Source organism: Cajanus cajan, chromosome 5 (genome assembly GCF_000230855.2).
Source record: "Cajanus cajan strain Asha chromosome 5, NIPB_CcT2T_4, whole genome shotgun sequence".
Taxonomy (NCBI): domain Eukaryota; kingdom Viridiplantae; phylum Streptophyta; class Magnoliopsida; order Fabales; family Fabaceae; genus Cajanus; species Cajanus cajan.
The window spans coordinates 25249712-25275053 of record NC_138521.1 but is presented as its reverse complement, the minus strand read 5'-3'; the positions used below and the strand labels follow the sequence as shown (position 1 = coordinate 25275053).

Sequence of the window (25342 nt, the reverse complement as noted above, 5' to 3'; positions counted from 1 at the left end):
ATGGCCGTATTGTAGTTCAAATGGCTCAGTACGGCCGTACTGAACCTCTAAGAGGGCGTATTGAGCTCCAATCCTCACACACCCTTATTCTAAGCTACTCTAAGACTTCTAGACCTACAAAGAATCATCCTAGGGTCTTCCAGGAGTCCTTCCGGCTGACTTTCCTTCGGTCTTCGAGAGTCTTTGAGTCTTATTTCCGACCCGGACAATTTTAGGGGTCTACAACGTCCCATGGTGATACGTTGCTGATGTTCACGATGGACATATGCATATGTGCTCTCAAGGTCTAATTTTGGGTCTTTACGAAGAATCTCTCCACGAACTTGGTCAAAATCAGAGTCCAAGCCACTAAGAAAGATGTGAACGCGTAGACGAGCCATGGAAGAATGCATCTGGACCACGCCATTCACGGTGGTTTCAGAAAAAGACATACGATGATCAATTTCTTGAAATATGGAGAGTAATTCGTTATAATAAGTAAAGAATGGACGACCATGTTGTTTGGTGGAGAAAGATCGCTGGTTTAGTTCGAAAAGGCAAGTTTTGTCAGATCCATCATAGAATGTGCGGAGAGCTGCATCCCAAATTTGGTGGGCAAATTCAAGGCGGATAAACCGCTGCATCAACAGGGGGCTCATTGAGTCAATAAGCCAGCTTTTCACCCGTTTATTCTTAGTAACCCAGTTATCATAGGTGGGGTCATCAGTGGAGGGTTTCTTCGTTGTGCCAGTGAGGTACCCCGATTTGTTTCGAGCACCAATACGCATGTCCATTAGCTGGGACCAAAAGAGGTAGTTAGAGTCATCAAGAATAACAGTGATGGGAAAGGAAGAATTGACTTGCTGAATAATAATATTGGAGGACGGAGCAGAGGTGGTAAACGGTGAGGAGGTGGAAGCATTGGCCATGGCTAAATTGGGAATTTAGGGATTGAAAACAGTACGGGTGTTCCCGGAATTAAACAACATCGGATACCATGTTAAAACAATTCAGGGAATAATTTCAATTCTTTTATTCATCTTTCTTCTCAAATGAGGTACAATTATATAAGCACTATTAAGAGCTTATACGTAAAATTAGGAAACAACCTTAAGAAACAGAAAACAACTTTATAAATTTACAACTTATTCCTAACTAAGCATAACAATAATTTAAATCCAAATTCTATCTTCAACAGGACAGGTCCACTAGTTTTACTGCTTCATGGCTTCCCAGAAATATGGTATGCGTGGCGCCACCAACTCAATTTGTTGGCCCAGCATGGCTATCATGCGGTTGCACCTGATCTAAGAGGATATGGTGACTCTGATTCTCCTATTGACCCCAATTCCTACACTTTTCACCACCTTGTAGGTGACCTTATAGGACTGCTTGATCATTTTGGTCAACAACAGGTATCATATCTCACAGTTCTTCTCTTCTGCCTCCACCTTAATTTCAAGTTCATTTTGTGTGTGCCCATGTCTCGGAATTTTATTTAGTAATAATATATTTGGAACAACTTTTAATGACACTTTTTACAATTTATTTTATCTCCAAATTTGAACTGTTCAATTTGGACTGATCGGATAAACTTACATTTAAATAGAAAAAAATAATTAAATAAATTTCATTATAGATAAAATTAGTCCACGAATAAATATATATGTAGAAATTTTCTCCTATTAACTTATTTAAAGTTTTATTCTTAATTTCTGAAAAAATTTACTCAAATTCTGGTACATCATTCATTTTAAGTTGTATAAATTTTTTGTATAATATGATTATGCTTCCTTTTATGTCTTTCTCTCTTTGTTTTTTTAACCGAATTGAATAATATACTATAGGCATTTGTTGTTGGATCTGATTGGGGAGCAAACATTGGATGGCATCTGAGTCTGTTTAGGCCTGACAGAGTCAAAGGATATGTTGCTCTTGGTGTCCCTTACTTCCCAAGATCTCCAACTACTAAATCGGTTGAAACTATCAGGAAATTATTTGGAGATGAGAGTCATGTCTGCCAGTTGTGACACCCTTACTACCCCAACACATACATCATAATAATGTAATTAAATTAAGAAAAATAAACTTTAAAATTTGGTAAAAGGGTTCACATAAACTTCAAAAATCGTTCTTTAATAACCTTGAATATTAAAGATTTAGAAAATGAAACACAAAAGTTTACAAATTATTTTCAAAATGATATTTACAATTCCAAATCCATATAAAAATTCTTTCCTAAAATTCCTCTGCCCCGATGTCACAATATCAGAGCATACCCCTAATTTAACTGTTGGCATTCTAGATGTCACTCGCAGCCGGATCTTCCTCACCTAAAACATCCACAAAATTGTACGGTGAGAAAAGAAAACATCTATATGTAAAGTACATACAAACACACAACATATCATCTCATTATAACTCGATACTTAACAAAATATTCATAAACATTTCAATGTATCATAACTTTATCAATTGCGCATCATCATCACGTCACAATTCGCAATCACAACAATCATCACAAATCTTACAATCAACCTTATGCCAAGGTCACGCCTATAGCATCTCTTGCCCAAGGTCGTGCCACCCCCAACATAAGTATTAATTGTCTCACACATCCCACCCTATGCCAATGGTACACTCGTCCCTAAAATATCACCTACCCAGGGTTCGTATCATCCTTGATCATCCAGGAGTACGCTCGTCCCTGAAGCATCACCTACCCAGGGTTCGTATCATCCCTGATCATCCAGGAGTACGCTCGTCCCTGAAGCATCACCTACCCAGGGTTCGTATCATCCCTGATCATCCAGGAGTACGCTCGTCCCTGAAGCATCACCTACCCAGGGTTCGTATCATCCTTGATCATCAAGGGGTACGCTCGTCCCTGAAGCATGAGTGTGAGGAACCACAATCACATCACAAGCACATTCCACACAACATCTCATTGTTCAATTCCATACACACATCAGATAAGTCCAAAATAATGGGTTTCATATATCTCAAGCAATTCATATCTAAGTCATCAATTTTACCAATTAATATAATAATCAATGGAATTATCAATTTAATACAATCTTAACATAAATAGTAAAATTCCCAATTATTCCAAAACCTAACACACAGACACTTTCTACAGTTTCGTTCTCCCTCTCAGATTATTTTTTTACAAATTAAATATGTATTTCTAATCCTCAACACATACAAAATTTAATGGGATCATCAATTTCTCAAACAGAAATATTCCAATTTTTCCAAAACCTAGCTTACAGACACTTTTCTATAATTTCGTTCTCTCTCCCAGAGCATCATTTTTACAAATAATATATATATTCATGATCCTAAATTCATAGAGAATCATATAAAACCAATAATTCTCCAAACAGAAATAATTATAAAATTACTCATAATCTTAAGGGTTCTTCCTCTACCCAGTTCCCTCATGTAACTCTACATATAAATAATTCCATTTTCCCCCGTACCTGGATGAGCAGAAGATGAATGGTCTTGGTGTGATCTAAGATCGTTCCTGAGTACTCTTCCTTAGAGCTCTTTGTTTCTCCTCTTTTTTTCCCTAACCCTTCAGAACGCAAATGAGGCAGATAGGGTTAACACCACCTGACTCCTTTCTTAAAATTAATCCATTGGACTGGGTCAACCCAACCCATTTTCCTTCTCTTCTAACCCACTTCTAATTTTCCTCAAAATAATTAAATAAAATAAATACATATATATTATAAAATATTTTTTCTCTATAATAATAATATATTTCTGACCTTAAATATAATAATATAATTTCAATAACAAAATATCATATAAAATCAACCTTCTCTTAAAACATATAAATATTTATTTAAAAATGCTAATAAAAATACTTATTTAATACGTACAAAATAATTGTCCAAAATAATAATTATTTAAAACGTATAAAATAATATTCCTCTATAATTATTAAAATAATTATGACCAAATATCATCTAATAATAATAATAATAATAATAATAATAACCTTTTTGAAAATTGGGGTGTTACAATACTTCCCCCCTTTTAAGAAATTTTTCCTCGAATTTATGAAATGAAGAGGTTCGACTATGACTCCTTCATTAAACTCAAGATTCTTCCTAAACTTCCTAGGCAAACCCACAACAAAGTCTAGACACATTATCTCACTTCCAAACAGGGACATCTAAAGGTTACAATAGTCCTAAAAGGCTTATGATATTCTGTCTTAGACTTATATTATACTAAACATAAGTACACAAACTTCCTCTCCTCCTCTCTTCACCTTAGGCCACCACGCTTCCACTGCGCCACTCTGATACATGTTAATAGCTCCTAAATGGATGCTAAAAGTACTCTTTTGTCCTTCCTCTAAGATCATCTCTTAATTCGGGATTACTAGGCACCCAAATTTTGTTCTTGCACCTCAAAACAACATCGATTCCTACTCAGAAAAGGTTACCTATATTCCTATCAATCTTCTTCACTTGGTTCACTAAGAAAGGATCTGACTCTTGGGCTTTTTCTAATCTCATCCATTAATTCACTAGTCACTTTCGACATACTCAATTCAATGCTTCTAAGGGTAAGCTCACACATCAAGTTTAAGTCTGTAAACTCTTCAATCAAATCCAACCTTAAATCATCAAAGACGATAGATGAAAGATCATCCTACTCAAGGTATCTGCCATAATATTAGCTTTTCTTCTATGACCCTCTCTAAAGATCAACCACCTAAGCATAAGTGCACTAGGTACACATACTAGATCTCAAAGTCTTACCACTTCATCTATACCCGAGATAAACACTTATCCATTATCTTGTCCTATAGCCTCATATCTTATCACCAAAATGAATCAACAAATTATGTTCCTCCAATTTTCCTTTAACAATCGACTAGTTATTCGAGTCATACCTAGTTTCACACTACTAAGGATAACCTCATAAGTCAAGCTTAAATCCCTAATTTGAACTAAAAGATCCATCTCTCTAATCATAAGGAAAAGCAAATATAAAGGTTTCCTACTCAAAGCATCGATCACCACATTGGCTTTACCTAGATAACAACTAAGATTAAAATCCTAGTCCTTAAGAAATTCCAACTATCTCCTTTGGTCAAAAGATATTTAAGGCTCTAATGATCACTAAATACCTCAAGCTTAGAATCATATAGGTAGTGTCTCCAAATCTTAGTATAAATATTACAACCGCTAACTTAAAGTCATGGGTAAGGTAATTCCTCTCGTGATTTCTCAATTTCCTAAAAGCATAAGCTACTACCATTCCTTCTTGCATCAACACTCCGCCCAAACCTATCTTAGAAGCACTACTAGATACCATAAAAGGCTTACTAAAATCCAGTAATATTAACACTAGTCAATCTTTCCTTAAGAGTTTGGAAACTATTCTCACACTCACTATCGCACATAAAGGCAACTCCTCTTTCTCGTCAATCTAGTCTAAGGTAATGTTATTTTAAGAATTTCCTCAATAACTCTCCTATAATAATAAGCTTATCTAAAAAGACACTTAACCTCACTAATTGAGTTAGGTATCACCCACTGAAATACAACTTCTACCTTAGATAGATCTACATTATACCCCCACTAAAATTACAGGACCTAGAAAACTCTTCTTATACAACCAAAATTCATACTTAGATAACTTAGCCTAAAGCTATCTTGGATAAATCCTCACTCTCAATTCCAATTTGATGATAGCACACATTAGGGTCAACCTTACTAAACACCCGCTAATTGATCCATAAGGTCATCTATCCTCATATCAACATACATGTATATCAAATCATATTAGAATATCTACTTCAAACAATCGATATATATCATTCCTAAGCATGTACGAATCAATCACCATTTACTCCATATAGTATGTACATGAACCAACTTTACCACATAACATCATACAATCTTAAACAACCTCTCAATCCACCTAACATCTTAGAATCATGACAAAAGTCAATTTTTATCCTTGCATTGTCTAACGATTCAAAAATATCATGACACCATACATATCCCTTCAACAATGATCAAAGAAAATGATACCTAGAGAGTTATACTCATCCAAATGATCTCAAACCTATCTCAAAAGAAAGCTAAGAGAATAAGTTAAAACTCTTATGAAGACATAAAATTCTAAAAGATCCTCTTCTTAGCTAAAAATTTCAAAAACCGCAGCAGATATATTCGGCGCTTACAGCTAGACCTTTGATCACCAAAGTAGCTATAACTGGAGTTCTAGACCTCCGTTTTACCTGATTCCAATTCCATTGGAAAGATAACGTCTAAGGCTACAACTTTTATGAAGATCATAAAATCTAAATCTGTCAATATGGTAGTCATAATGGCACAACAAAACTGCAGCGAAAATATCCTCTACACCAAACAGCAATAGTATATCAATATATCTAAGACCACAAAAATACATCAACCCTTCCAAACTCACACCTCAACTTCATATTCAAGCTTCCCACTACAATCCTAAACCAAACAACTCACATATTTAGCACAACAGACTTAGAAAATAAAACTCACATGCTACCTAAACCATAAACGGTAAACATGCCAACACCAACACTCAAGGGAATTACCAACATTTCAATCTCTCATCAAGGATACCAAAACTCCAATTCTCATATACAACCTCCTTGGATTCAATCGCTACAACTATAGATTCTAGAAACTCCATTAACCGTAAACTCTCGACAAATCAATGTCTCACCCAAATCTAAGGTCCCAATAATTTCTAGTTGATTAGCAAGGCTTCGTCCACTACTACTGGCACATATGCTCGCAATACGAGCGATACCACTCAACCACTACTTCTTACGTAAGCAAGAAGTATCAAAACAAATAAGCAATAATGAATAGCCTCAACTAAGCTATATCATGTCTTTCAGCCAAATTCTGAGAAAACAATATAAGTGTAAGCACAACACTAACAACACAAGGGAAACATCATCATCATCATCATTATCCTCATCATAAAGCAAAACATATTCCATCATTCATCTACCAAACAAGCATAGTAGACTCATAACTCACGGCCGATTGGATCGACCTGCTCTGATACCACTAAATGTGACACCCTTACTACCCCAACACATACATCATAATAATGTAATTAAATTAAGAAAAATAAACTTTAAAATTTGGTAAAAGGGTTCACATAAACTTCAAAAATCGTTCTTTAATAACCTTGAATATTAAAGATTTAGAAAATGAAACACAAAAGTTTACAAATTATTTTCAAAATGATATTTACAATTCCAAATCCATATAAAAATTCTTTCCTAAAATTCCTCTGCCCCGATGTCACAATATCAGAGCATACCCCTAATTTAACTGTTGGCATTCTAGATGTCACTCGCAGTTGGATCTTCCTCACCTAAAACATCCACAAAATTGTACGGTGAGAAAAGAAAACATCTATATGTAAAGTACATACAAACACACAACATATCATCTCATTATAACTCGATACTTAACAAAATATTCATAAACATTTCAATGTATCATAACTTTATCAATTGCGCATCATCATCACGTCACAATTCGCAATCACAACAATCATCACAAATCTTACAATCAACCTTATGCCAAGGTCACGCCTATAGCATCTCTTGCCCAAGGTCGTGCCACCCCCGACATAAGTATTAATTGTCTCATACATCCCACCCTATGCCAATGGTACACTCGTCCCTAAAATATCACCTACCCAGGGTTCGTATCATCCTTGATCATCCAGGAGTACGCTCGTCCCTGAAGCATCACCTACCCGGGGTTCGTATCATCCCTGATCATCCAGGAGTACGCTCGTCCCTGAAGCATCACCTACCCAGGGTTCGTATCATCCAGGAGTACGCTCGTCCCTGAAGCATCACCTGAGCGTACTCCTGGATGATCAGGGATTTATTAATTCTATATGTTATATAAATTAAGATTAATTATACTTCTAATTATGCGGCATTGGTGTTAACTAGAAATTAGAAAAGAGGCTATAACTCTTACAAAAACATTTTATTTTAATAAGGTAACAGTAATGAGTCAGTGTTTGCTCGCAAACAGAAAACTGAATGCAAATTGTCAAGATTCACTGTTAGTTTTTTTCATTAATTTTTTAGTGTTTTTTCTTTTTCTCATTTAGATTGATGGTAAAGAAAATAGGTTATGAACAGTTTTATATTATCATTCAATATGATAAAGTTGATAAACTTTTTTAATAATTATTTTAACAAGTATTATTGATGATAATAATAATATTGTTGACATGATAAATATTTTTACACGTAAAGTACAGTGATTAAAATCTTGAAATAAATGGTTATAATGAAAATTGTCGTCAATTTTTTTTTTTTTTTTACTTATATAATAAAATACTTCTACCGAGTATTTATATACAAGATTCAATGTCACTAACTCTATCCAATAATCATGAAGATGTTATTTTTTATCTATCATTTTTTACGTATTAAAAAAAAAAAAAAAAAAAAAAACAAGTACCGGTCACGAAAGACATGAGACATACAGCAGGTGCACAATAAAACAATACACAAGCGGAGATCACAATAGAAGAAAATGTGAAAGAAACATTTTAAAAGGAACCCGTTATATAACGCACGGTTTTGTTCCGTTTCACAGTAATAAGCATTTCTGAACGATGAAAAGCAGAGGACGTTTAAATACAAGTCTAGAAGGACACCTGAAACCTTCTCTAATGAAAGACATTCTTTATTTTTAATAGAAAAACTCAAAATCTTTTAAACTGTATTCAAACAAGCTCCAAATATCTCTCCTACAAAAGGTTCAAGTGACCTACAATCTTTTGGTCATAAAAGGTGATTTCAAGCCCTTGAACACACTCTAAGAGGGAAAGAACAGAACTTACTACCATGAAGGAGATGGAACACGGATATAAAAGCAACCATGCTCCTTTATCTCCAGAAATTGCATCCACAATCCACATTAGATTGTGTATTGAGTAGAATTTATCATCAAGAAGTGATACGAAAATTGAGCAATTTTTCGATGCTACAAATCAAATAAGAGGGGAGATTAAACACCAATAAGAAGAAGGGAAAGAATCATGAAGAAAATGAAATACTCAGTCATTCCTCCTTGCCAATTTAAGCAATTTTAGGACATTTTCATAAACAATAAATGTTATTGAAGAAGCAGGAGCATTTTTCAAGAGGTTTGGGGTAATTCCTTTGTAAAAACCTCGGACACCTTCGTATCTGCAAGAACAGAACAAAATCTATAATGGCACAAATAGACTCAACTTGAAAAGAATAAGATCATATTAATTTGGATACACACAAGACAAACGATAGTCTTTTTTATAATTTATTGACAGCATTATTTATGATTCCTATCCAATTTCCCCTTTGCTTATTTGTCAATATAAAGATGTAAACTAAATCTTGATTGGTTTTAATATGTACCGTGCAGTTTCTTTCACAACATGCCAAGTGTCCATATATCTTGGAACCCCATCACCACTAGGCCGTTGCTGCAGACACAGAAAGTTTAGTCCAGCTTGGAGACAGATGCACGGTTAAAAGAAATATGTAATATCTCAATCTTTGTAATAACATTATTGTACCTGCAATCGTGAACGTATAACCTGAAAAGGATAGGTTAGAAGTATTGCCGCAAGTTTTGATGTTGCTCCAAGAACAGCATAATCAACAGAATTCTGGGGGAAAAGAACAATATGAAAGCATTAGAAAAGTTTTACATAAAAACATTGATTAATTGCTTTTATCATAAATTCAATTGAAATCATTTGTAAGAATCGGATAACAGGAAGCTAAGAATACCAGACAAAACATATCTTAAAAGTTTATTAGCTTGTAACAAGTAAAATGTAGGATATGCATAAAGCTACATTTCTCTCAATTATCATATCCTTGAATTCAACATAGCCATTTAAAAACAGTGAATAAAAGCTAACTGACACAACTAATATCAGCTTAAATATACGAAGACCAAACCAGTTCACAATCAAGTCAAAACTATATAGGCATCCACTATCCACATTCATGCAACAACCATAATCATGATTCTTAAGATGTATCGATTTGCTCAACCAAACTGGAGGAATGATTTCTAGAAACAAGACTTGGAGAGCAATACAAGTGACCAAAATGGTCAATCATCAAAAAATCATTTGAAGGATGTAAATTAGTCCAATATATGTGAATTCCAGAGTCAAATAGATCCAACAACCAAGGTCCTCTAACTTACCAGTAAGTTATCAGGGTTTTGATTATGGAGTGTACTTCGCTTACTCTTAAAATCAACAGTAACTTTGCGTAGCTCTTCGTAGGCTGTGAACTGAATAGCACCATGAGACACCTGCTGAAACATAAATTCAAGTAAGCTCACAATAAAGCATACAAAGACAATGATAACTGATAAGTATGATTTTTGACTTTTGTCAATACTTGATAATTGATATAGCCATCGGAGTTTTAAAATTGTCCCTTCCACACCCTAGAGAAAAGTAGCAACTTAATAATGGTTTAGTAAATTTAGACTCTAGCTTCATAAATGACTAAAAAGCTTCAGAAAATAGTTATTATCAAAAACTAAATCAAACATAATATAGTATATTTCTATCATATTTGTTACTTTATCTATGCTTTTCTTTTTCACTTTTTGAACAATTTTGCCACTTCTAGGGAAAATTATTTTCTTTTTCATCTTTTTTAGCCATTTTTTTTGAGGAAAAATATTCTTAAAATTTCTTTATTTCACAACATCTTCTAAACTATTGCAAAAATACTAAAGTTTAATATAACTAACTTTCAGATATGAATTGCGGGAATATTATTAATATCCTGGCAAGGAAAGAGTTAACAAACTTAAATAAAAATGCAATTCCTTCAATGAATTAGATTTGATGACAAGCACATTCTTACTATACTTGTAAGTTTAACGCTATTCCAGCCAAATTTTCTGCTAAGTACCTTCCATTACCATGTAATCCTAGGTAATGAAGAGATTTTTTCAAAAGAAGAATTGCAATTTAGGAATTTTTAGAAGAAAATAAATTCAATTTGTAAATAATTTAGAGGAATGGTTAATTAAGTCAACATATGGTTTAAACAAGAATTTATCTTTGCATATTGTCAAACACCATCTGGTTAAATGTTCCTAAGTTGAAAATATTTTGGACAATGCTACCCAAAATGTAATTCTCTAAAAAAAAATTCATGGTGATATTATTCTCAGAAGGCAGGTTTTTGTGCTTTACTAAATTCCATCCGAGTTTGGAGTAATTTGATATAAAGTTTGAGAAAAAAAGATATACACACCACTTGAAATTTGGGGTAGTTGCAACTACTCACCCTAAACATTTAAACTATAAGAAACTTCACAACAGATCCCTCCAACCCACTACTACTAAGTAACAAAGGATTCAAGGAATGTGTTTGTCACGTGATAATCACTTAACATGATCATTAAAACACATTGGCACTATATTTAAACACATCAAGCATGTATTCCATGTCATTTGGAGAGAAAAATCTGGAAATGATTTTAATACCCTTTTATTTTAATTGTACTTTTGGTCCCAAATTAAAATTTTCAATGTTACTTTGTCAAACCCTCATCTCACTAAATTCATGATTGCTCCAAAGTTCAACCTTAAGAAAATAGCACTCACTCTCAAGAATATCTCCAGTTTCCATGAAGCAACAGGTAACAAAAAAAATCTTTCATCCTTTAGTTATTTATCTGAATAATTCCCACCATATTGCCACACATCATGGGAAAAATGGGGAAAAGCCTGAAAGGGTAAAGGGATATTTTGTGGAGAAATTATTAATCATTTCCTAACATAGAATATGTGTGAATGCAGGAGATGATATGAAGAAATCATTATCTGACCCGAGTTAATGAGCATGCAACAATCACTCAATAAATGAATAAACACATTCTTTTAGTAACTTAACAGCAATTGAATGGAAGAATCTGTTGTGATGTTTTTGATATTGTATAATATTAATTGGCAAATTCAAGAGCAGTGGCTAGTCGCAGTGGTGTGATATTCATAATATATTGTGAAAGAAAGAACTTTATATTTATTCAAGAAAAATACCACCCATTTTATTTAATCTATAGTCAAAACTTTAAGTGACAAGTTCGACAGGCTAAATAACAAGAGCCAGTAACATACCAGAAATAGACCAGGAACAATCCCTCTGTAAAGCGCACTAAATCCTTCTCCCCTCATTATGGTCCTAAATGCATCTGATATTTTATTTTAACAGAATAAAATTTCATGACTAGTTAGCGAATCTCATGAAGATGAATTTAACTACAATAAATAAAATATGCTAACATATGTTAGTGATCATGTGACAAACTATAACAATCACATGGAAAACACATTCCGTTAATAACTTGACTGTCATTAAATGGAAGGATCAATTATGAAGCTTCTGATAGTCTTTGGGTTTAATTGGCAGATAAAAGAGTTCATAGTGGCTAGTTACAAATGGCCAAATGTTCATGATAGATTGGAAAAGAAAGACCTAGATCTTTTTTGGCTGAATAAGACCTTTTATCTTTATTTAAACATAATTCATACATTATATTTAATTTGATTAAAATTTAAGTGCAAGATTGATAGGTAAAATAACAAGAACCAGCAACATACCAGAAATAAACCAGGAACAATTCCCCTGTAAAGTGCACTAAATCCTTCCTCCCTCATTATGGTTCTAAATGCATCTGAAATTTAATTTTTACAGATAAAAATTTCATGACTGGTTAGTAAGTCATGATGAAAAACCGAACCACAATAAACAAAATAAATATTGACTATCATGTTTTAGGTAGTTCAGTGAAACATAACCACCCTGGCCCCCAAATCAAAAAAGAAAACTCAACTTATGCACCTAACTCTTAGATGTTGATCATTCCTTTCTTAAAACAAGTGAAAATCATTCGAGTCTGTTTGGATACAAGTTTAGAAGCACTTTTGAATGCTTCTCTACTAGGAAAACTCCTTATTTTTAGTAAAAAGGCTCTCAAAAACAATTTTAACTGGTATCCCAATAGACTATATAAATTAAAGCTTAAAACTAATTTTTCCCCCCCATAACCAGTATAAAAATCAATATCATACAAGACAATGCAATGGAATAAATAGGATGAATGCATATGCTTAATGCTGGTTAGTAATGAATGACTGAATACACATATAGCAGTGATAGAGAAACAACCACGAATCCATGACTATTTTTGGATGAGAAAGATAAACACTCAGTCAAATACTAAGACTCAAATTAAACTAATTGGTGAAAATGACCTATCTTTCAACTTTTGGACTAGTTTCAAATTTAATTTAGGCTAAGGTGATCTACAGCCAAAGCAGAAATAATATGAATACTATAAAAAGAAAAATCCCAAAGTGAACAATTTAAAATAAAGTTAACTTAAAAAGGAGAACACACCATAAATCCCAGAGTATGGTCGTCTCTGATGAAGAGGAGTTTGAAGCTGCAATCTTGTCTTTACTAGCCACACAGGATTTGTACACAAGGAAACCTGACAAAAGGCAATGGAAACCAAAATAACTGGATGTTGACTTTTGCCCCCATTCGGGTATGTGACACATTGCAACAATATGTTTGGTGCTTTGCAATCCAGAATCAAAAGCATCCAACTAGGAAAGCTAAGCAATATCTCAAGGATAAGCACACAGATAAGGATATAGTAAACTTAAGTGTATTAATTCCATTCTCACAAACAATTCAAAGTTCAAACAATAATATTCATAGCAAATTCATCAATACAGCTCACCTAAAGTACTTCATTGTGGATTTGATTCCTCTAAAGTGAATTTAAATTGAGGGATTCACTTTACAGAATAAAGGAAGGAGTTATATCCATCAATGAAAAATGAAAATCAAGGGAATAGATTTAAATGTTTCATATTTTATTATACATTATTACATTAACATGTATTTTATCACAGTCTCAATTGTTTATTTTTAAATCAATGTCCTTAACTTTTCCCTTTTCCCTTTAAAGTGAGTGCCTCAGTTTGGGTGAGTCAAATCCCTTCACTGTATCACCTTTCATCTCCCTATAGCCTAATGGTGACAAAATTTAAAAATGCAAAACCGCAGGGGCAGCAGAAACTCAACTCCAAGATCCAAGGAAATGCCAGCAGGATTGTACAATTCATAATATTGGGATTTTGTGCACTCACCAAAGCTCCTGCTTCAGCAGCTGAAGCAAGATGAAGACCTGGACTCAACTTTCCGTCCCTGTTCCTAGCATATCTTTGTTTGGCTTTGTCATAGCTGCAATGGAAAAAAATGTTTGGTATGATGACTTCAATCTTCTAGGAAAGCAAGTAGATGGACCACAAACCACTCTATCAATAATAATAAATCACTCATGTCAGGGAGGGGAAAATAGAGGGGGAGGATAATCCATATTCCATTGACATGATAAAGAACAGCGATTTTCCTGAAGTTGTTACGTGTTGAATGAAACTGCTACAGGGTCATATCATATCATACAAACACGAATTCCAAAACCAGCCTTGACTACTAATGAATAGTGAGTGTGGCATGTAAATTCTACATAGAGGAAAAAAAAATTCTTCCATCATTATGTACTGCAGAATAGGAGATATCGACAAGTTGATTTGGTCCTGACTAAGAAAAAGAAGTTAGAGTTAGATATGTTTTTCTCCCCAAGTTTGAGTGAGTAGGAGAGAGAGATTTTCAAACTTACTGAAACTAGTTAAAGTTTAACTGAATAGGATGCATATATGCACAAACATGAGTCAGTTATCCTATATAATATCATTCTCTTCTAGTTAGCATTAGATATAAAAATGATAGGTTAAAAGTTAATTTTATACAATTAAAGTCTCACGACCGAATTTGGTACTTACAAAAAGAAATATAAACCCCATGAAATAGTTGACCCCAGAACCCCAGGAAGAAAGCCTGCATATAATCCTCTTAAACCCTGCAAGATAAAGCATGACATATAAGTAATACATTCATCGTATAACATACACAAAGTACCTAAAGAAAAAGTTTCTCTCCTTTTGCAATTTGCAACAGGTGTGAATTTGTCAACACCAATCCCATCAATAAAATACAAGAGGCAACCATTCATCATTTCCAGGCAAGAACCCTTCCTTGAAACAGACAATCCAAAATGCTTTTACCACTGTTGCACACATATATTGGATACTTTTATATGTTGTAGCTGAGCCCTTCCATGTCTTATAATTATAACTTCTATAATTTGAAAAAACCACATGTAAATGTGGTGTCATTTTTTATATGTCTATATTTGTCACCAAAATTTGGTTTGCATGGACCTCAATACTAGCGGAATGCCATATGATCTCAGGCGTTAATCTTATTAATGTTTCTTCACTCTTCATAAATACCAGAAACCATAGTGCTGATTTTATCACATTTATCAGATTTATTTGTGCTCAACATCAGCCATACTATCTAGGGAGTAAAGGTGTCATGCAATTCTTATTCTATATATTTCTAACAGCTTTATCTATGCCTAGAAGGTTCAGCAATCAAGATAATTCCCTTTCTCAAGGCCACACGAAAATCCTAACAAGTAGAATAAACAGCACAAAATTGCAGAATTTAATTAATCAAAAAGCAAAATTGATAATTGAAGCCTTAATCGACAAAAACACCGGCGTAGGTCAATTGACAAATCACAAACCTCGGAGCGAGCAATGGTGAAAATGGCGTGAGCAGTGTTCTTGTAAATAGGAAGGTGAGAGACTCGACCATCGTTAACTGCAGAAACAAACAACGCTTCTAAGGATCGAAGGCATGAAAAATCAGAAATATTCGTTTACATGTGAAGAGAGAGAACCTTGGAACCTAGTTCGGACAACATCGAGTGGGTGCATAACGGCGACGGTGGTGAATCCGGCGGCGGCGCCAGCGGCGGCGTTTTCCCACTGCCATTGGTCGCGCTTGGGCGCTTCCGTTGACATATGGGGAAACTTGAGATTCAGAGTAATCGTTTTATGCGTCATTCGATTCAAAGTGTGGCTGCCACACCCAAGTGTGGTTCGTTATGTTTGTTAGGACTTGGGAGCTTCTCTCTTTCACGTGCAAAGTGCAAAGCACAAAGCTTGTTTGGTGAGAGATTTGTGGGTTTGAATACTTCGTACTTCGTAATACGTTCCTCCCAAGTTTATGAGTAAAAACACACGACACTCACCCAGAATAATAATACTCTATTACTCTCCTAACAAGTGTCGTTTTTGTATTTGAAAAAAAAAGTTATATATTTTTATTTTTTTAAAATAAAATTCATTTTATTAAATTACTAATTTTTAATTTATTTATTAATTTTTCTTGATTTATATACAATAACTCGGGCGAAAGAATATTTCATATCAACTTGAAAATAAAGTCGCGTGTGACCCTCGTGTTTATTATTGAAATAAGATTCGTTATCCAGTAAATATTCATTCAAAATAATGTGTCAGATAATGCTAACATTTCCCTTAAATTAAAGGTGCAATAATGAGTCAGATAAACTGGCTTCATTAATTCTTAAATTCAATCTGCAATTTATTTCCCTTGCCCTAAGTTTGATGCCATGAGGATAGTGCAGATGTTAATGTGCTTTTGTGTGATACCATTAACCTTCATTCTATAAAATGTTAATACACTCCACCCATAAAAATTACAATTTAAAATTTGCTAAGTAATAAGATGTGATCATGTTAGAGATAAATATATTTTTTAATTGTTAAAATATTCTAAAATATTTCATTGTATTGTAAAGTATCTTCTAGGATTAATTACCATATATATATATATATATATATATATATATATATATATATATATATATATTATTTTATTGGCTAAAAACCTATTTTGGTCCCTTATAATAATTGTTTGTTTCAATTTAGTCCCACTTTTATTTTTTGTCTCAATTTGGTCCCTAATAAATTAATTCGTTTCAATTTGGTCCCTAATATATTAATTAGTTTCAATTTGGGACTTTCGTCCAAATTATTTAAACGGAGTTAACTGTGTGGCCACGTGGATGCCACGTAGATGCATAGGTAGATGTCACGTAGATGCATAGGTGGATGTCACGTAGATGCATAGGTGGATGTCACGTGGATGCCAATTTTTTTTAAAACACCTGGAATCAGAACGGCCCGTTCTGAAACCAGAACGGGCCATTCTGGTTACACTTTTAGTGTGTAAATTTTGCACCCGGAACGGCCCGTTCTGGATGCAAAATTTCCACACTAAAAGTGTAACCAGAACGGCCCATTTTGGTTTCAGAACGGGTCGTTCTGGTTTCAGAATGCTAAACATAAATGATCAATGATTATTGTTCACGGTTGTTGATCATGGAAGGAAAAAGACCCAAGATACAAAGCATTTCAAACACTGAATTTGATAATATTATCAATGAAAATTGATAACTTCAATTGCTAAACAATTAGGCTATATAGTGTAAAATTAAGGACAATGCAATGTATCACTAAAACAGTTATTGTTTAATTATTTTTTATTTTATGGTAAAATTATCTTCATTTTTAATGAAGAAAAAACTTACTTACTTCAAGATTAAGTCTTGATAGATTTATTGTATTTAATAATTAATGTTCTATATCAAATTTTAAAAAATTTAATTGTTAAATTAAAAAAAATTTCATGTATAGATCAAATTTATAAAAAATTAAAAATCATATGATACTTCGTTAAATTAATTCAAATTAACATATAAAATATTTTTGTTTTAAATGAATGTAAAAATTTAGAGGACACTAAAAAAAATAAATTAATAATTTTATTATGTTTATCCTATTAATTTTTATCATTTTATTCTTCTAATTTTAAATAAGTTGCAAAAAATTATAAAGTGACACTTAAATATTTCTTCAGACAGAAAGAGAAAAAGAAAAAATTATTAGTCTATTTATAAGACAATTGTATTTTATAAAAATAAATAATTTTAAATTTTTTACCATAAAAAAATATTTTTCAAAATTTTTATATTTTTTAATAAAATTAACAAAGAATATTCTATACTCAGTCTTGGAACGGGCCGTTCTGGATTCCAGAACGGCCCGTTGTGAATCCAGAACGGCCCGTTCTAGTTTCAGAACGGGCAATTCTAGTTCCAGGTGTTTTCAAAGAATTTGGCGTCCACGTGGTATCCACGTATGGTTCTACGTGGCATCCACGTGGCCAACAGTTAACTCTGTTTAAATAATTTGGACGGAAGTGCCAAATTGAAACCAATTAACTTATGAGGGACCAAATTGAGACCAAAAATAAAAGTGGAACTAAATTGAAACAAATAATTATTATAAGGGACCAAAATAGGTTTTTAACCTATTTTATTTTACCGTTATTTGTCTCCCTAACTATTTAGTACCATAATTAATATACATAAAGATTGGTAGTTCAATTCTAGTTGTCCATTAAACATGATTGCATGGACATAGTAGTTCAGTGGACAACCAATTGGATCTAGAGCTTTACCAGCAAGTAACATGTATATGTTAGTTCAAAAATGATTCCACTGTCATAAACCAATTCTACAATATTTGTTAAGAAATGATCAAGAAAATTCAAGGCAAAAACGCCTTATGTAAGGGAGAAATAAAAATAAACAAGGCAGGGTGAGGTAGGAGCATAGTGCTCAGCAAAGTTTTCAAATACAAGAAAGTATAACTTTGCATTATGACAAGGCATTCATCGACTTCCATCACCTGTCGATAACTTGAGTGTGAGGAATACGCTGCTACACTTGATCAAAGCAGAAAAAAACTCTACGCCATGTTTTGTCATCCTGCCCTTTCCTAGGCAAGTCCAAATATTAAAATACTAATTAGAAATTGAGATTGCGAAAAATCTCTTATGGTAGCATTTACATAAAATATACTTAGTACAACACAATTCCCCATTAGCAGGACATGCATATTGATTCAATTTGACATCTCACTTTATGCTGTCACAGTTTTCTATATAGAATTCATTGCTATGCAATAATAGTTGTAAATTAATAATTTCATATAAGTCCAACCTTATTCTTATCTTTTTAAGTAAAATCCACACCATTGCAAGAATCCATTTCACATTAAAAATGATTATGCATAAGAAAACAGTTGATGGTTAGCATTTGCTTGCAAACAGTAATGCCTAAAGGAGGGATAATTAGATCCCACCGAACCTAGGATCTTCAGAATTTGGGTGTTATTAGGAGCAATGCTTGCAATTTTTTTTTCCCTTTCCTCCTCTACAAAGAACCATTTGCATAACCCATAACATCAAATCTCAGCCAGAAAGAGGAGCACAGCATTTCAAGTTACTTCCAAATTAATTAAATCTATTCAGGATGTGCCAGTGTCAAAGTATATAATCACATCCCAAGAATGCTATTCTCGGATAAGTTAAAAAATGTTTGGTTATAATTTAATATTTATTGGAATATTTTTCTTAGTTCAAATCATAAAAGTGGGAGTGGGCATGTAAGTTACAGGATGTTATTGGTTAGGTTATATGATAACAATATTCCGACCCCTAACCAAGAAAGCAAAAATAAAGAAAAATAAGGGTGAAACTATCATGGAAATCAACAGTGCCAAAAAAAAAAAAAAGAAGTTTTAAAGCTTAGGTCAAACACAGGAGTGTCAAGGTATAAAGTAACAAAGCTGAACACACCATCAAAAGCAAGTATCCTAAAGCTCAGTCAATGAATGCTGGTATGTTATAGAACTTGAGTAGCCTAAACTTAAATTAATGGTGGCCTGTTAACATATACGAGTCAAGTAAGATCTCCCTTCTCATGCTCTATATAAGTCTCACACATGTATTATAGCCTGTTTGGTTTTGCATTAGTTTTGCACATGATCACGTCAAATTCCCAATTTCAAGTAAAATCTACTTCATGTATCTTCTCATATAGTCATTTTTACACAGGTTATCAGCTACGGGGAAAAAAGAAAAAAAAAACAAACAACCAGCCAAAAACTTTCTAATTCCTTGTTAAATCATGGAATCCCTGTTGAAGCACAAGTCCAAGAAGAAAGCACCTCCATTAAACACAGCTAACAAATTTGCAGGCAACAAGGTTTTAAATTACACTAGCAGTTACGTTGCAATTATCATAACTTGGTGAGACCAAAAATCATAGAACTTAATGTAGTGCTTGAATAAAAAAGATACAAACAAATGGGATTCATACTCTCTTGAGAGCTTATTGAACTAGTAACTAATAACCAACAAAACTAACTAACTAATCTCAACTACCACAACTAACGGGACCAAAATCACGGCAAATGCAGCTAACGGGACCTCAATTACGGTCTCCCAATGAAATCTTCCAAAACAATAGCTGCAGACCGCAATTCAAAACCATGCAAGCAACATATGAAACACAAAAACAAAAAACACAATCAAATAATCCTAAAGAAAACACATCATCTTATTAGAACAAAGCTAATCAAGGGGTTTAGTTCACTTAGTTGAACAGTGTGTTAAGAGTGCTGTAAACCCCCTTGGTAAGTTGGTATACAAGTTCGATTCCCATGGATCAAAACAATAGAACAAAGCTAATCCAATCCCCCAAGCACCAACAATGAGCAACACAACACACGTTGTACCTTATTATTCCATGGAAACCTTAGCGCCAACCTCCTTCATCTTGGCAATAATACTCTCAGCCTCTTCCTTGGTGACCCCTTTCTTCAAAACCGCGGGCACCTTCTCCACCAAATCCTTCGCCTCCTTCAGCCCCAAGCTCGTGAACGTCCTCACCTCCTTAATCACCTTGATCTTCGCCGCCGCGTCGAAGCCCTCCAGCCTCACATCAAACGCCGTCTTCTCCGCCGCCTTCACCTCCTCTCCGCCGCCGCCGCCGGCCTTCGGCGCGCCCCTCGGCACGCCGCGCAACCCCATTCCCGGCACCATGAGCATGGCGAGCGGAAGCTCGTTGACGCCGCGCTTCTCGCGCATGACCTCAACGAGGTCCATCACTTCCAGCAGCGTCAGCCCCATCACCTCGTCCACGATCGCCGACACCTTCTCCGAACCCTGCGACTGCGACTGCGACTGCGACTGCGACTGCGACTGCGACTGCGACTGCGACGCGCTGCTGCTGCAGTCGCGCGCGTGGGGCGCGATTGGGATCCGCGCGGGAGCGAAGCGAGGGGTTAGGGTTTTGAGGAGATGCGATGATAGGTGCGTGAAGCGCGAATAGTACCTCATTGCTGATGGTGGTTGACGAAGCTAGTGCTGAGTTTTCTTTCTCAACATCGCATTGAATTTGAATGTGAAGTGGAAGAAGCGGTTGGAGCGTGACGGTTTCAGTGACTGTGATGAGTGTGGTGTGAGGTGTCACGGTCTGGGTCTTCGCCCTAAACCCTACACGAAGACGATGCTGCTGTTTTTTTTTACGGTTATGCCCCTCCGTTTACAGGGAAACACACTATGATTGAAGATGCTCCCACGGGTTTGGGTTTGGGCCGGGCCTGTTTTATTTGGGTCATGGCATGCGTGTTTGGGCAATTGCTCCCTGCACTCATCCAGTTGCTTCATACGCCTATATATTTTTCTTATTCTTGTAAGTTGTAACACCCCACACCGACGTTACTGTTTCTCTTATCCAAAGGAGAGAATTAGAAGAATTAAAAATTTTGTTTGATACGAAAGGAAGGGAAGAACCAGTGTTTTAAAAATCAGCTCCCATCGGACTGGTTGAAATGAGAAACATGAGAACAACATGAGAATAAAATCCCGCATATGGAAACATAAAGAGTCTTTCAATGCATTGATTTGTAATATGTGTAATTTAAATATTTTTTATAGTATATTATTAATTTTAAATTATATATTTATTAATATAATATATATATTAATATTATATATATATATATATTATTTTATAATATTAATTACAAATATATTATATTTATATATATATATATACATATTATTTATATTTTAATTTATATTAATATATAGTTTAATATGTAAGTTTTTTATGTATTTCTTTATACAAAATATAAATAAAGATAATTTTAAATAATATAAAAATTAAAATTTAAAATACCATATAAATTTATTGAAATTCATAAGTATAAAATATATATAATATCAATATTTTTTTTAAAATAATAAAAAAATTGGGTTATGTGGTTCAAAATTAGTAATCTATCAGTTCAACCTTTGATCTACCGACCTAGAACTCTAATCATTTTGATAATCGATCCGATTTTTAAAATTATGAAAAGAACTTTAATGAAAAGATAATTACTTTTTTTTTTGTTCCGAAGGAAAAAAGAAAGAATTTAAAAATTAAGTCTTTTATATTTTTATAACTTTAAATTTTTTAATTTTTAAAACACAAATAATTTAAACATTTCTATAAAAATTAAATAATTAAAATATATTAAAATTCCTTCCATTTTAAACCAAATAATAAGAAGTTTATAAAAACCGTTCCCTTTAATCAAACATTATAGCATAGTCTAAAAAAAATATTATAGATGTGTTATAATCTTTCTGAAATTGCTATGTCAGACTATTAGATATGCACTTAATCCGGATTATTGTTTTTCCGAAACAATGTTGATTGGAAATAGTGTTCCAAAAAATTATTATTTCGAAGCGTTCTTGCTAAGGATTTTTTTTATAATGAATATTACATTAAACCAAAAATTAATTCAACCTATTTTTCAATAGGAAGAAGTTACACGGGTTGCTTCTCGTTTCTCAAACAGGAAGTACTGACAAATAATCACTTGTTTAGAAATATATTGAAATACACAAATTTCTTGAAACACACACAATTATGTTATCTAAAGCCTAAATAAAACGCCTCCAGAGCACACACCGCCAATGGCGAACTCTGCTTTTATTACTTTCAGCACAAACAAAAGAAACAAAAAAAATAATGTTGTCAAGTAACTTAATGTAGGCAATGATATTGCTTCTTCAAGCATTAATCTTGCGACAATTCTCTCTGATCTCTCCCCTTGGACCCCTCAAAGGAGATATGTTTCCCATCTTGACCATGGACTTGGCAAATTGTTCAAAGAAGATGTCGTTTCTTTCAGCATACAACTTCACTAACTCTGCTGATTCTTGGTTCATTGTGAAGAGGACTTGGTCAGAATTTAAGAGACCCTTGTAAGCTAAGAGGTTCTTGAAGTAGCTGTTGTCGAATTTATATGGGGTGGCATAGTCTAGGAAGAACAGATTCTGGTCACCCCCTGATGTTGGACATCTAGTTCTCAAATATGCAGCATAGTATTGGTTAAGAGTGGAATCTGGCTCCCCATTGCCACTTTGGTTATAGAGTCTTTGCCTGAAGGTGGTGCACCTGGCATTTCCTATGGTATGGCCACCTATAGCGATTGCACAAAAATTGTTAGAGAAAGAAATTGAGATAACTTTTGATTTGGGTTGGTGCATGTCACATGGGAATTATTAAGTATTTAATAGTTATGCATTATCAATATAATAAATTTTGTCGACCAATAAAAAATCATCGTTGGTATAACTTTTATTTGTGATCAGTGATCCCTGATTGAATGTTAGTATGAAACTGTTTTACATTATCACTGGACAACCTTTCTTATTCTAGTGTTAATATATATATCATTAAACAACAACAAAGTCTTATCCTTGAGGTTGGTTTTATGGATAACATATTTGCATTAGCCTAATTGGATGATTATGCCAATCAAAATTTACCAATAATTCAATCTGAGCACAAAAGACTAGAAACTGACTGGTTTAAGGAGTATACCTGATAGAGCAACAAGATCAACAAGGTCAAGGCCCTGAAGCTTGAATTTGGTTAGGATGGTTTGGAATGTGTTGTTTGGAGCTGGAATGTTGTTGTTGGAGCCACTTATGCTTGCATCTCGAGAGTCCCTTCTGCCTAAAGGTACTTCCCAGCTTGGTCCACCAGTCTATAAATAAAAGGGACAGTGAATCAGGCTTGATAAAAATGGCAAAGTCTTGATAGTGAAAAGTTAAGAGACCATTTAATTTGAGAAAATGTTGTTTATTCTTATTTCTGTTTTCACTTTTAAATACAAAAATATCACTTAGTTTCAATTTTATTTTCTGTTTCCTAAAGTTTGTATAGAAAACAGAAAAATAATACTAGTTGTAACTTTACTATTGCAAGCATAAATCAAGGAGATTTAGCTTGCTTACTTAAGTAGTGTGCGTGAGTTATAACAAATAACTCCTTGGTACCGAGTTCCATTCTTTTCGATAAAAAAATATATATGTACTTACAAGAACAACAGAATCTCTTGCAGCAAGAGTCAAGATATCAGCACAAGACACTGTAGAAGGGCATTCTCTCTCAAGTGCAGCTTTAATTTCATCAATGACTTCAAATCCTCTAGCTGAATTACGGTTGGGATTTGACCCCTTCTCACTGATGATGCCTCCATTGCTATCTAACAACAATGAAGCATCACAACCCTGCAACATCATCATCTTAGAATTCAGCATTTGATATAGCTTAACTATACATGTTTACCAATAATAAGACTAAGTACTGACATCACATAATAACATAACCAAATGTTTACCAAAAAGACCAAGTACTAATATCACATAACTATGATACTGATGCTAATAATGTAATGTTTTTGTGCAATAAATCATAGGGAGAGACCTTGACAAAACAATCATGGAAATGAAGCCTGAGAATTGAAGCTGCCAATCGGGGTTGCTCTACAACATACTTGGCAAGGATGGACTTGACAATATTCTGAGCTTGAGGGCATGAATAGTCATAAAACTGAGGGTAGAGGTAACCCTCTACGTTATTATGACAAAGGCACAAAGGAGCAAAGGCTAGTAAAGAAAGAAGTAGGAGAAAACTCATGGAATTGGCCATTGTTGTTTATTTCAATGATCACTTCAAATTACGAGACATATAGAAGAATGGTTGAAGAGAAGTTCTAAAACTTGGTTGCATGAGTACTGTGGTAGGAAATGGTATTTATAGAGAGCAACATGGCGGAAAATTATTACAAAGAAGGGGTGAGAGGAAGGAACGAAAAAAGTTGGAGTTGGTAGCTAACCAATTTTCAAATCCTCATCAATGAGGACGGAAAGAATGGAGTTAGTAGCTTTTTTATAAAACAAATTTGAACTAGTCTGAACAATTCAAATGTTGTCAAAATTTACAATATTATAACTTCAATTTGAGGGTATGCATGCACATTTGTGTCATGTGGCAGGTTATTAGGGTGTAGTTAGACCCTTTGAAAATTATAGTTCTAGGGGCATATCCAAATACATAAAAAGATTAAA

The 25342-nt window shown here is 33.9% G+C and overlaps 3 protein-coding genes across 6 annotated transcripts; all 3 read right to left on the bottom strand.

The window, feature by feature from the left end:
• Nucleotides 1–8705: 8705 nt before the first annotated feature.
• Nucleotides 8706–16251, bottom strand: LOC109811742 (folate transporter 1, chloroplastic). 4 transcript variants are annotated; one of them, XM_083075148.1, is made up of 10 exons: nucleotides 15888–16251; nucleotides 15732–15808; nucleotides 14923–14999; nucleotides 14227–14320; nucleotides 13466–13559; nucleotides 12184–12257; nucleotides 10245–10358; nucleotides 9601–9693; nucleotides 9440–9507; nucleotides 8706–9232 (listed from the first exon to the last, which is right to left on the bottom strand). In XM_083075148.1, the coding sequence occupies exons 1-10, from the start codon at nucleotides 16051–16053 to the stop codon at nucleotides 9100–9102; spliced, it is 990 nt and encodes a 329-aa protein (XP_082931274.1). In that variant the 5' UTR covers nucleotides 16054–16251; the 3' UTR covers nucleotides 8706–9099. The 4 variants fall into 4 exon arrangements, with proteins under 4 accessions (XP_082931274.1, XP_082931276.1, XP_082931272.1 ...); XM_083075150.1 differs by having other exon boundaries at nucleotides 10245–10355; nucleotides 15888–16250; XM_083075146.1 differs by lacking the exon at nucleotides 12184–12257 and adding an exon at nucleotides 12667–12740 and having other exon boundaries at nucleotides 15888–16249.
• A 2305-nt stretch (nucleotides 16252–18556) lies between these two features.
• LOC109808366 (Ribosomal protein L12 family protein) lies at nucleotides 18557–21480 on the bottom strand. The gene is made up of 2 exons (XM_020371349.3): nucleotides 20662–21480; nucleotides 18557–18858 (listed from the first exon to the last, which is right to left on the bottom strand). Exon 1 carries the CDS (start codon nucleotides 21263–21265, stop codon nucleotides 20666–20668), a length of 600 nt encoding a protein of 199 aa, XP_020226938.1. The 5' UTR covers nucleotides 21266–21480; the 3' UTR covers nucleotides 18557–18858; nucleotides 20662–20665.
• Nucleotides 21481–22783: 1303 nt separating this feature from the next.
• On the bottom strand, nucleotides 22784–25017 carry LOC109809434 (peroxidase 72). Its single transcript, XM_020372748.3, has 4 exons — nucleotides 24699–25017; nucleotides 24311–24502; nucleotides 23811–23976; nucleotides 22784–23406 (listed from the first exon to the last, which is right to left on the bottom strand). The coding sequence occupies exons 1-4, from the start codon at nucleotides 24921–24923 to the stop codon at nucleotides 22994–22996; spliced, it is 996 nt and encodes a 331-aa protein (XP_020228337.1). The 5' UTR covers nucleotides 24924–25017; the 3' UTR covers nucleotides 22784–22993.
• Nucleotides 25018–25342: the final 325 nt, after the last annotated feature.